The sequence below is a fragment of the Thermobia domestica genome, chromosome 7, assembly GCF_964235325.1.
Source record: "Thermobia domestica chromosome 7, izTheDome1.hap1.1, whole genome shotgun sequence".
Taxonomy (NCBI): Eukaryota; Metazoa; Arthropoda; class Insecta; order Zygentoma; family Lepismatidae; genus Thermobia; species Thermobia domestica.
Genome location: NC_137460.1, coordinates 202248782 through 202262287, shown reverse-complemented (window position 1 = coordinate 202262287; position 13506 = coordinate 202248782). Strand labels below are relative to the sequence as shown.

Here is a 13506-nt window from a genome sequence, read left to right as displayed (position 1 = left end):
AGATGAATCAGGGAGTTGAAATGACCATGTCCTTCAAATGGGGTTTGTGATGGCGCGTCAGGTCAGAGCGCATACAAACATGGTATAGTTTAGATACAGAAGAAGATATACATGACGATACATATTTGTTTGTTATTTCGTTAGTGTCTCTAAAATTACAATATGGTTAAGAGACGCTCTGGCATAATCTACGGCCATTGCCAATACGCTATTGTCGGCCAATCAAGCTACTGTTCATGAAAGAAACAGCACAATTAACACGTTCAGAAGTTACTAAGATACAGCAGCAACTACAAGCTCTCTCACCAACAACTATCATTTACAATGATCAGCAAATAGTAGTAAAACACAGATTAATGCTGACAATGGTAGATGTGAAGGTCTGTAGTGATATCACAAACAATCATATCGACGATGTTACATCTGCGGTGCATCTTCAAAGCAAATGAGCGATCTAGACAAAACTACAGCACTACCACCTGACACAACAACGTTAGAATTCGGGTTGTCAAGTCTGCATTCCTGGATAAGGTGCTTTGAGTGTCTGTTGCACATTGCATATAGACTGGACATCAAAACCTGGCAAGTGAGAAAGAGGGATCAACCAAATGTTGATCAACGAAAGAAATTACTTCAGAAGCGATTTTGTGAAGAAATAGGTCTCCTGGTGGATGTGCCGAAATCAGGCTACGGAACAAGCAATGAGGTAATATTGCCCGCAAGTTTTTCTTGAATCCATCATTATTAGCGTCCATTACTGTCATCAATGAAGAGTTGATTAAACGATTTGCAGTTCTCTTACGTACCATTGCTAGTGGTTATGCAATTAACTGTAAGGCATTTGGTTTGTATTCTCTGCAAACTGCACGATTATATGTGGACCTATATAACTGGTATTACATGCCGGCATCTGGGCATATATTATTGATACATGGTAAGGACATCGTCGAATCTGCGTTGGTTCCTATTGGACAGCTTTCCGAAGAGGCACAAGAAGCTCGGAATAAAGATTGTCGAAGGTTCCGCGAATATCATGCCAGGAAAAGTTCTCGTCACAACAACATAGAAGATTTAATGCACATGTTGTTAATCACGTCGGATCCCTGCATAACAAACCTTAGCAAATTCACACTCAAACACAGTGAACATCTTCCCGAAGAAATACGTCTATTGTTACAAGTTCCTCGCACGTGTCAAGCATACATTTCAGCTGATCATACTACTGAACACAATAATAGTTCTTCCAGTGAGGATATGTGACTGCTTACCGCTTCTTGTCGCTCTGTGCATGGTTTTGTACCTGCTCTGCCGTGTTTTCTTTGGTTATGAATTTTGTCCAGCTAGATGTGGCAATTGAACCACTGTGCGTCAGTGACTATTCAGTGTTTCATTTTAAAATTCAACATTGGAATGTAGAAGGAATGTAATTTTTAGAATAACATTGTCCATTTGCATATTTAATTGACATATTGATTGATTGATTTTTTTAATTTTTTTTTATTTATTTATTTTTTTTATTTTTTTTAATGTGCTAATCTGTTGATACTGTAAGCTTAATATGATGGAAGGGTTGAGAACTACTGCTCTACTCGTTAAAACCAGGATAATTTGGCTGATACCGTCAAGTCGAGATCAGTAGTTACATGTTGACGACGACTTACATTTATTATGCAACAATGGTTTTTTTAAAGTTTATACTGTATAATTTTTGTTGTTTCATCTAAGTTTTATTTAATTTTAAATCCATTCTGTTTAGATTTCGGGAAATTATATAACTTTCTTCGTCTTGTTAAATATCCGAACAGTAAACTAAAGAGGAAGATTAAATTGGAGCTAAACAAAATTTGAAGTACCATCCTTTTTTTATGAAAGTTATAAGCTTTAACTGTTTCCCTGCAATTGTTCAAAAAATAACTTAGCAGTATGTTGACTGATATTATTAATTACATGATTTAGGTTAAACTAGCTGATGGCCTGGTCTTTCTCGGCTATTTATTTATGCCAGTCTTTTGTTAGATAGGAAAAGGAAATCACTGAATGATAATAAACTGGAAGTTGCCGAGTTAGCTTCCCTTAAATACCACCATCTAAGATTCTATTGGGTGCGGAATTTTCTCGAACATCATGAGTCCAAGACCGGAGCATAATGTTCTCTGAAAATTTCAAGAAGATTCTACAGAGTTCTATTCGACTAATCAATTAAACTTGGGCTTAAATGTCATCAGGACTGTCAGTAATAAGCTTAGGGACCCTGAAGACTGGATTTCTAACTAATTTGGACATTTTCTTTTCCACTCCTTCATGCCGATGGGAGCTGAACTTGGGCTTAAATGGCATTGGAGTATTACAATTCATCTCAGCGACAATAAAAATGATGGATTCTAGAGTAATAGTATAGATACAAAACAATGCAAAGAGGGAAAAGTTTATAGAAATAGGTAATTCTCAATCTAAAATGGAATTTTGCTAGTTGCATCAGGTGTTTGTGCTCCACACTGGTAATGCATCTAATGTTGAAAAAGCAAAAGCAACTTTTCCGCTCCAGCAAGCTATTTCCCTTGGGTCTCCACCATACTCATAATACATCATTATTGGGGAACGAATTTGAAGTATTCTAAGATCCCTCACACAATGCGCACGTTCCTCATGTCGTGTATGCATGGCATTACGGTCCCTTTGGCCAGTGTGCTGAACTTGTAACGTTATATATTATTTTTTTTTAACGCTGAATTATTTACCAGTGTGAAACCCAAATCGCTGGTGCAATTTGGAAGAAAAATCCCCATTTTGGATTGAAACCTACCTATCTCCAAAAAATTTCCAATCTTTCCATTTTTCATATCTTTACTCATAACGAAGGTGGCCAATGGCCACGAACTTCCGTTACATCCGTATGTAGACTAGTTAATGCCTGTTCTTCGCACGGGAAAAATAGATTTATGGAAAATATTTCATCCTCCTTAAGATACGAATTTCAATGAAAGTGTAATTATAAAAATCCGTAAGATGATATATTTTTGGCATAAATTTTGAACTTCCCTACCACCTTATGATACTCCTTTTAATCAGTATGGCGTGATAAAAAAAAAAGTTTGAGATTACTAACTGTGTTCCAAATTTTATTTGAAACTGATAAGCCGTTTTCCATGATGCAGTCGTAAACAACAGAACATCGATTTCAATTTTTTGGAAATAATAATAAAAAAAAAAAAAAAAAAATGCCCTTCTCTTCTTAAAACCTAAATTTTGTAAAATGTTGAGTTGTGTGTCCACTTATACTGTATGTAATGCGGAGTTTATGAGGGGATCGTGAGGTACTCTTAGTTTTTATATTATTTTTCAACTCTATACTCCCCTCCCCTTTAGGATACGCCCTTTAATCAGAATAATGATTGAAACCAACTCAAAGTAAATACTGAGTGCGTGCCAAAATTCATTTCTAAGTTTTCAAACGTCTTCCCGTGATGGACTCACAAACAACAAAGAACTTTGTTTTATATGTGGAGAGAAAAAGTCCCTCTTCCCTTAAAATGGGATTTGCAAAAACCTTGGGATATGTATGCGCTTATTTTTAGTGAAGAATTTATATGCCAGGATTCCCATTATATGCCATCCCCTTAACCTCAGGATTCATGTGGTAACTATTCCAAGCCAAACGTTATGAATCTCTTCTGCTTTCTTTGAACATACGTATGTCAAAAAAATATCTTTCTTATTCATTTCTTTCATAATAAAAGGGGTTTTCTGTCCAAATCTCATGTTTCTAGATGCATTAGTGCGTCCAGAGGGTCTGTAAATAAGTCATTTCCACTCTTGTATAATAATACAATTGCCGCCCTTTTCGCCTTTCAGGAGCAGAATTTTCGAAAACAGTGAAATACATGTTCCCTTTTTTATTTAAGATTTAGTTTAACTAATTTCACATCTCACCTTAAACAAATGGTTTAATTGGACACTTCCTCAATAAAAGAAAATGTGTATATTACAGAAATCAGTTACTTTTCCACTTCAGAAGGGGAATTTTTCCAGACGCTAAAATATATATTTCAGTATTTTATGTGCCAGTTTTCAGAACTCCAACTTTAGCAAATCCTCAGATGTGGCACTTCCACAATAAAGAAGGGGATGTTTGGATATCATAAAAACTACCCTTTTCTTACCTTTAGGAGCGAAATTTTTGAGAAGGTTAAAACATGTGTTTCATTATTTTTATTTAAAAATTGATATGCCGAATTTTATATCTCCAACTTAAGCAAATCTCTACAGTCAATAATTTGTGATAAGCTAAGGGAAATTTGAGTATTTTAAAAATATCTCTGTGTCCTTCTTTAGGAGTGAAATTTTCGAAAACGCAGAAACATGTGTATTATTATTATTTTCGATGAAGAGTTTACATGCCGAGGTTCATCTCTTGAACTTCAGGAAATCGTGATATACATTATTCTTGGAGGAAAGAATTGAACCCCTCCCCTTTGTACCTCCCTTAAGATACGTATTTCAAAAAATCCATGCTCTGTAACAAATGAAGTACCCTGTCCAAATTTTACGTTTCTGCTTGTAATAGTATGGTTGGATGATGATTCCATTAACTGTGACGATGGAGAATGTTCTGTTTTGATTATCAAATGAAATAAATAACGTGTAAATAACCCAACTGTCGTAGTTATTACTAATAGAAAGGTTAAACAAAGAAAATTGCAACACATTAAGTTCCGTCACCTTTTCCCCATTGAAAATACATAAAAGGTCTGAAGATCGCATCTTAAATGTGCATACAATAAATCAAATGCGTAGGTAGATTTTAATATGTTCGTAGCGGTTAATATTGTAGATAATACCGAGAAATGTTGGTCATCCTTAGTAGTAGCAAAGCCTTTTACCGAGCAGCTTTATCTACTTTCCATCAACAGTTCTCGAAATAAAATGTAAGATTTTTGCTATGACTTTTCATTTATTTAAAGGGTATTATTAATAATAATAGTAATCATATTTAAGGAAGTTTATTAATTTAATCTTCCTGTTTTTTGATAAGAATGCCAGAACTATCCCCGATGGAAATTCTGGTCCTATCCGTAAAAAATCATATCCTAACTACGTTTTGCGAAATCGAAAGATTATCATATGTTGTATTAATATAATGGAAGAAATTAACGTGTATGGAGTATTGTTGCATGCTATTGTATTTATACTTGGCGACAGTATATTATTGTTTATTTCTCCACATGTTTTAGGGGTAAAAAAAAATGTTTGGAAAATAAAAAGTTGATGATTACCCACTAATTGAAGATATTACGAAATTACTGATTAAATAATTGGATTGCTTATATTCACTTGAATCGTCACAATGATAAGTTTCGGCCATACATATAGTTTTATTTAATTATAGGTTCAGGTAGTACGGCACCAGGTACTCAAGGTGGTGCTACACCAGCTTCTGGTGGTCAGGGGCAGGCAACGGGTCAAGGTGCTGGGGGTCTCTTCCCCCCTGGTGTAATACAAGTCACTCCACAAGACAAAGAGGCCATAGAGAGGGTGAGTATCATAGTCATAGGTATTCTGCTATCTTTTTTTTAAACCGAAAAGTTTGTTTGCACGTATCTCATAGTTTCAGCGATTGAATTCATGCATAAATTGGTTGCCATCCACTACACTTGTTACATTGTATCACTAGTCTGAGTCAGGATTTTTAAGTACGGACTTCTCAAAACCCATGTCTCTTTTTGTCTTACCTGGCTGTTTGGTAGGGGATATTCTATAACGTAAATATTTCATCTTTACATACACTATATAAACATGTACATGCATAGTAGATGGAAAACCCCTGGCTCGGAAAAAAATATAGTTACTTTCTTACATAGATCTGAAACTTTATAAATCGTCTTCGAAACTTGGAAAAGTCAAGGAATTCGTGCTCACCAAGTAAATGGGAACCCTGCAATACTTCCTCTTAATTTTTATTTTCCCATCTAGCTAGCCCTCACATTTATATACCTGATTTAGGATTTTTTTCATTGCTCTTGTGCAATGTAAACAGTGCATTCTTTCGCACAATGGAAATTCTTTTGCACCGTTTTTACATTATTCTTTTTCTTTGAGCTTTAGTCAAGGAAAAACAAGATTACTAATTTTTCTTCGTAAATTTTTCTTTAGTTATTTGTATGGCTTTTTCTTCTGTGTACAGCGTATCTTTCCTAGTAATCTGCCCTAGTGCTGAAAACTATCTTATGAAATTAATCTAGTTCCTTTGTCTTATGAAATTAATCTAGTTCCTTTGGTTTTTTAACAGTAATGATTTTTTAGCATAAAAATCCATATTGTGTTAGGAGAGTCATTGTGTCATATTGCCATTCCAAAGCAATTTCTTCATAACGACTAATTTGGCATTTCAAACTATATGAGAATAAATTAGGGATATTGTTAAAGTACAGTAATATCTAACCTCTCGATTGGCAGGAAACCCAATCTCCCTCTTCCTGTGCAATACAGTATTATACCTAAGCAGTCAAAATTATTGCAATACGTATTAGGAAAATTACAATGAATTAGCTCCTCAACTTAAGAGTCTTCATCCCGGGGAAATTAAAATACCGCTAATTTTACAATAATTATGTGATATCTTCAAATAGATAAAAGATAATTGAAATATGGAACAAGAGCGCCCTAGACAATATTATTTTGCGTGAGGTACCGTTATCACAAGTCACATAGTGGCTTTCCGTTTTCAGCTGTTTAGAAACGCGAAAATAAATTCCGATTTTCAAAATGGGTCGAAATCGAAAGCAGATAAGTGAGTCGTGATAACGGTATCTCATGTAAAATATTATTGTCTAGGGCGCTCTTGTTCCACATTTCGATTATCTTTTATCTATTTGAAGATATCACATAATTACTGTAAAATTAGCGGTATTTTAATTTCGCCGGGATGAAGACTCTCAATCTAGTTTTCAAGAAATTTTTGTCTTTCGTCAAAATAAATGAATTGGATCGTTTTGCTTACGTGTAACACTAACCAAAAACTACACATCAATTCCGTCTACATTAGCGACCATTGGTTTACCCACACTGATAATCTCAACAATAGATCAGAAACTACACAATTCCCTCTACGCTAACGACCATTGGCGCACACGTCCTGATAATCCCAACAATACAGCTTAACTGAGTTTCCAATAATAAAGATCGCAGCATGTTTTACTTATCTTTCCATTGTGTTTTTAAGAAGCAACAGTATTCAAAATAACTAAATCAGATTCAGGAGATCAATACTGAAAGTGCCTCAAAACAAATTGAATCGTTAACCAGAAATCGAGTGTCGCTATTGGGAAGCATATTTCTGAAGAGAAAAATTAAGTGTTCTGAAGAATGAAGAAAATAAAATAAAAAGTGCGCAATTAACCTTTTTTTCTCACTTTAGACAAAGTTTGAACATTGATCTCTTGAATTCGATTCAGTCATCGTGAATATTGCCACTCGATACAAAATATATTTGGAAGATGAAAAACGTGCTGCCGTGTATTGTAGATAGTTGAGCCTTAACTCACCTGGAACCCGTTTTCAAAAACTTCCCTTCCAATCAACAAATCACTTTCTCAAAATGTTCAGTTTTCTTTTTTCTTCTTTTAATGACCATTCACCTGTCTATTTAAAGGTCATATGCGCAGTTGTGTGTTGAAAGTTTTACTACTTTGGCTTGAAATAAAATTTCAGTTGGGCAAAAAACATTCGTATTTGTTTGATTTAATTCAATCAGTGAATAAGAATACAGGGCTTTTTTAAAACAGAAATGGGTGACCTTAAAATAAATCCATTTCAGATGCCAGGAACAGATAATTTTGGAGAATGGATGCATAATTCGTCGTTTTCAAATCTCAGCGTAGTTTGGACCGTGACATCATTTCTCAAATATAACGAGAACTCCTTCTACTAATTACTATATAATACCCACAGATATAAATTCATACACATTAATAGTTCGGCCCTCCCCACTAGGCTACTGGTTAGCGCGGACGACTTGGGTGCACAGGATCCCGGGTTCGATTCCTTGTGCGAGATCCTTGAAATTTTAACGCATTACAGTGATTCGGATTCCACTTTAAACTGTAGGTCCACGTCTCATATAACCTTCGTGCTAAAAAGTGACGCTAAACTGCAAACATCCAATCAATATTCCACCGACTCGTGGCATCATGACTTGCAATCTTCGTCATACATTCCGAATCAAACTAATCCAATTTGTTCATACTTTTTGTAAGATAACCACTACCTCTGTATCAAAGGCATGAACATTGATAACACTTATTGCTCTATTCTACGGAAAATTTTATATAACACCCCTGGAATCAGCTTCCCAACTTTAGTCTAAATTCCGAAGATTATGTCATCACTTAAGACTTACTGACAGCTTAACATTGAAATTATTTCTACACTCTCTTGAGCAATAAATTCCCTGTCAGATTTATCTTGCCATGCTCTATCCACGCCACCACTTTTTTTTAAATGTAGTCAGATTTGACCATGAATATCTCAAGATTAATGTACATATCATATCACCAAAAGCGTTCAGTATCGTCACTTAAAAGTTGCCATTCTCACTACATCAAAACATGTTTAATTTTATACCCTGGCCACTTGCCCCATTGCTATTTCCAGAAATTTCTTGAATCCTATCGCCATTCGTGGATATTTTCCCCAGTTTTACTCCGAAAAAACAACTGGATCGTACTAAAAATGCCATTAAGTTGAAATTTACACGTCCGAATCTTGTCATACATTACCATCCTAGCATTGTTTCCGTGCCAAAACTAACGATATTTTGCCTTTGCTTCCTAAATCATCTAGTGAAGACGAGCCAGGTCTGATATCTTACAAGAACTCGATCAATAAAATCTCCGGTCCAGACCGAACCAATTCCAAATGTCTAGAAGCAAAATCTGCGTTACTTGCGACATCAGTGTGATTTAGTACTCAATTCCACAAAATATATTCATTTCGCGGGGTCTGATGTATTTCATCAAGTTCGTCCACTACACTGAATTCTACATCAGGGAAAACCTTTCTATCTATTTATAAGTAAGCAGTACCACTAGTACAACATTCAACCTCCATTTACCCGTACCCGAATAATAGACCACCGGACCTTCGACTGAAATTTTCGTGTAAGTATCGTAAAAATCCTCCAACCTAACTTTCTGTTTTCCCCCAAGAAAAGATGAAAACACGTACATTTAGTCTCCTGCCAATCGTAAGTTTTGAATAAATTGTTTGTGACATTGTTTCCTCCATTTCGTCGCCGAATAATAAATAAAAAGAAATATTTATAAATAATACTAAATATGAATAAATACTAGGTTACTTTGTATGTATAAATAATATGTTATTTTCGATAAATGAGTGCAGTCGATTTTGCTTTATTTTATACAAGATGTTGAGAATAATTATGGATTTTTTTTAAATTGAATACACATTTGAAAGTATTGGATAATGTGCTTTTGCGTGTCACCACTGGAATAGTATTGGTCAAAAGAACGTCTGAAAAAGATGGTTAAAAACTCATATAAGAAAACCATGGTTAAATAAGGAAACTCAGAACACCAATGGATAGAAATAAAGTAGTAATGCTTAATACAAATTGGTACCATCTGTCAAAGCAATATCCGATTAGTGCGCAGAACGTTGTTAGCGATCGGAATAGCAGTTAATACTGGTTACAGCATTTGCATCAGGTAATGTATTGCACACTTTCCCGGAACGTTGAGACAGTCATTTGTGTTCCAAAAGCATTTACCATCCAAGGTGTTTGTATTCTCAGGTCTGGCGAAAAAGTGTGTTCCAGATACCTAATTCACCAAGATAATCAATATGGAAGGGAGCTGTTATACGAAGTTTCGCGTTATCGTGAAAGGCAATAGACTAGTTCCGGACCTTTTTTGTTTTTGACAGACGACACGCCGCCGTTTGTACGGCTAAAATGGTTTTATTACTGGACTAGCAAAGTTTAACCCGCACGAACTATGTTTACACGAACACAAACAGGCATCATGATTCTCATATGTTGATAATTATAAGTAAAGTAGATTAGGGATTATGATAGATCTTGTGGCGTTGCGATAAACCAGCGTAATTCCATACATTTACCTTTGTATGTGTGCGGTAATTCATATACCACTACCTTCGCGCTGTTATCATCGTAGATTAGGTATGTCAAATGTAGTATCTCAAGCGGGCCAAATAGTCAGACAACAGTACAGGCCGCATTGGGAGAATACATAAAATATTACTTGTAAAAAGAATATTGTAGATCTTTAAAAAAAATAAAAATAAAAACTAGGAAATCGAGGTATTAGAAGTATTATTATTATTATTATTATTATTATTATTATTATTATTATTATTATTATTATTTTTTTTTTTTTTTTTTTTTTTTTTTTTTTTTTTTTTAAACACATCGGTACTTTTTCTTTCCTTCTTCAACCAGCTTTCAAATGTCTGGAAAATGCCACTCACAAATGTGGGTTAACTGGATCTCGCAGAGGACTTGTTCTTTTCATAAGTGAGTGATACGTATTACCGAATATGGAAATCATGTACAATGCAAATTCGTGGGTTTCTGGAAACTACGCAGAAAATTATTGTATAATTCGGGAGTACCCAGTTAGCTGGATTTTTGCTGTAGAGCTCAGTTCGATTAAATTGAAGGCCGCTTGCGGGTCGCAATTTTGACATGTCTGTCCTGGATGGGCGTGACATGCTTCGTTATGAATTAATTTCTGTATTAACAGTTAACTGATGCGGCATCCACACTTCACAGTAACCGTACTCATGTTGATGACGTACCGTAAAATGTTGACGTGTTGGATCTACCTGTAGGTTCGCCTAATTCCATCGCAACGCCTAAATCCAACGCGTCTTTATATTATAATTATTCCAGAAATAGTTGCGTTGGTAATCGTAGAATGATCACACACAACTCAGTTGAACGTGTGAATTTAGTTTGCTGTACCCTTTTATGTGTTACATCCCCAATAGTTTAGTGTATTATACAAGAATTACATACTCAGAATTGAAGGAGCAACCTTCCTTGGGAAAATGAAATAGAATTAGTAAACTATTTTGCTAAGAAAGAAAACGTAGCTTAAACTTTGATTGTGCAAAAATGCACTGCTCGTTCGGCACAGAGGATCGCCCATTGGTCTTTGTAACTGTGCATAACATAAGTATTTCTGCCGCGAAAAACCAGTATTTTCACGTACGATCGCTGTTTCATTGGAATCTGTTTCTCTGTGCACGCTAACGAGCAACTACGTATACGTACTTGGTCTAGTGTATTCCAAGAGTACATTTACCGTACTTCTCGTAGACAAAACAATTGCCATGAATTCCATAATGACTTGTATAAGACAAAATCGTAATGCTCTAGTTCATTTACTTTAGACTTAACTTATTTTTAGCGACAATTATTCATTTTAATATCTTAAAATGTTTTGTGTTTGTATGAAAAATGTTTCTAATTGGTTTTATTTTATTTATTTCAGTTAAAGGCTTTGGGCTTTCCGGAACATTTGGTGGTCCAAGCTTATTTCGCATGTGAGAAAAACGAAAATTTAGCCGCTAATTTTTTGCTTTCTCAGAACTTTGATGAGTGAAGTTTTGCGTGTACATAGGGATTTTTTTTGCATTATCTGAAAAGGAAAAAAATATATAAATAAATAAAAAATGCCAAGCACCTGTTTATGGACATACTGGAGGGAATTTGTAGTGGGAGGGGGGAAATACATTTTTTTGCCTCGAGCCTTGTGACGGCAAGAAAAAAAACAAACCATATTTGAGGTCCTATTTTTGGGATCATAGGAAAACAAATAATGCAAAAGGAAAATTTCATGTGAATTTTTAATAAAAAGCAAGATGAACATGAGGTCAGTTTACCATTTTTTTCGTGTGTGTGTGTGAGGATTATGCATTAATTTACATGGAAGTTTTCTCTTCTCCAGACAAGTTTGTTCTTAGGCATGGACTTTTTAATCACTAACAACCATGTCAACGGTTTTCGGGATTTAGTGCGGTTGGAGAACCAGTGACATCCAGAATTTGGAGAAACTAAAAATGAAGTCCTTATTTTTCTTCCTCCCCACCTCTGTTCTATTACAAACATACATATATATATCTATATATATGTATATGAAATAAATATATAAATATATATATTATAAATAATTCATTAAAAAGCAGTTGGTTGATTGTACCATTGTAAACAAGCTTATCTAGCCTTAAATAAATGTGATTTTGATAATGTTATCTTCAGTTGACCTCCTGGATATTTTATTTGTTCGGATTTCAGGAAAATTAAATTCTTGTTGTAATGATTTTTTGCTGAATGAAAAAAGAAAGACTAATTAAAACCTTTTTTTATTGGCCAGTTTTCTGGAGTTTTAAAATATGTGTTTTACTATCACTTTTTTTAAAATACAATATTTTGCTTTGAGTAACGAGCCAAAGTAACTAATGGGGAATTAAACACCTGTAAATTAATGTCTAGAAATGAGTGAATTCAGCGAAGTTGGTGTTTTGTTCGAGTTTTTATTTAAAGAGTATTTATTGGACCAGAAATTCATTTCAAATGGGTCGCTCTGTCTTTTTAGTAAAGCTGATCAAGATAAATCTAGCTTAAGCAAATAAGTTTTGCTGTAAGGTAGCAAAATCAGTATCTGTGTAGAGACAAGACTCACGTGCCAAAAGTCGTGAGACATCTGTATGTACTATATCCCAAAATACAAAGTTTGACCATGTTCCAGGACCAATACTGATGCTCTGTAAAGGCTAATGTCAGGAAATTGTTACCATGTAAAATTTATGCTATATTTTCTTCTTTGGCGGGATATGTGAAGATCTGGTAAAAGAGAAAATCTGTGTATTTCTAAATATCGATGCAACTCTGCCTCTTATTGTAGTATATTCTTACATGGAACAAAAGGCGAATATTAAGTTTTGCTCTAAGGTAGAGAAATCACCAGCTGACAGTTACGAATGATCATAACTGTTCTGTGCTTATCTCGTGGTCGTGTGTTTGAATGATATACCTGATTTCGAGATTGCCATGAAGACGTTTCTGATAATCCCAGAAATGGAATTCCAGTCGTACAAGGATAATGTGAAAAGAGTTCGCGACCTGCTGCAGTCAGTGTGTCCCATGTCATGACCGTCCATGCATGATGGAAGATCTGGGTAAAGAAGGTTTGCGCCTCATTCTTTAACAGAGCAAAAAGCCCAGAGAGTCAATTGTTATAGAGTTGATGTAAATCCGTGGAGTTGGACTCTTGTTGATTGCTGGATCACATCGTCACAGGCGAAAACTAGGTGCTGTCAGTATCAGAATCCATAACAATGGGAACTAGGCTGTCTTTGATGAATGCATATATAATCTCTTTACTAGACCTTCACGTTCCGCATGTCCTGCAGAAAGTGAGTATCATGCCATTATTCTTACATGAAGTTTCATGTCATTAGCGGTTA

At 35.0% G+C, this 13506-nt stretch overlaps 1 protein-coding gene across 2 annotated transcripts in view; it reads left to right on the top strand.

Moving 5' to 3' along the window:
* The window catches only part of Rad23 (UV excision repair protein Rad23), a 61827-nt gene extending 49396 nt beyond the window's left edge, over window positions 1-12431 (top strand). For both annotated transcript variants that reach the window (XM_081765777.1, XM_081765776.1), the window contains 2 exons: window positions 5387-5532; window positions 11532-12431. In XM_081765777.1, coding sequence (XP_081621903.1) covers window positions 5387-5532; window positions 11532-11642 — 257 coding nt within the window. In that variant the 3' untranslated portion in view covers window positions 11643-12431. The remainder of the gene's footprint in view (window positions 1-5386; window positions 5533-11531) is intronic.
* The last annotated feature ends 1075 nt before the right edge of the window (window positions 12432-13506 follow it).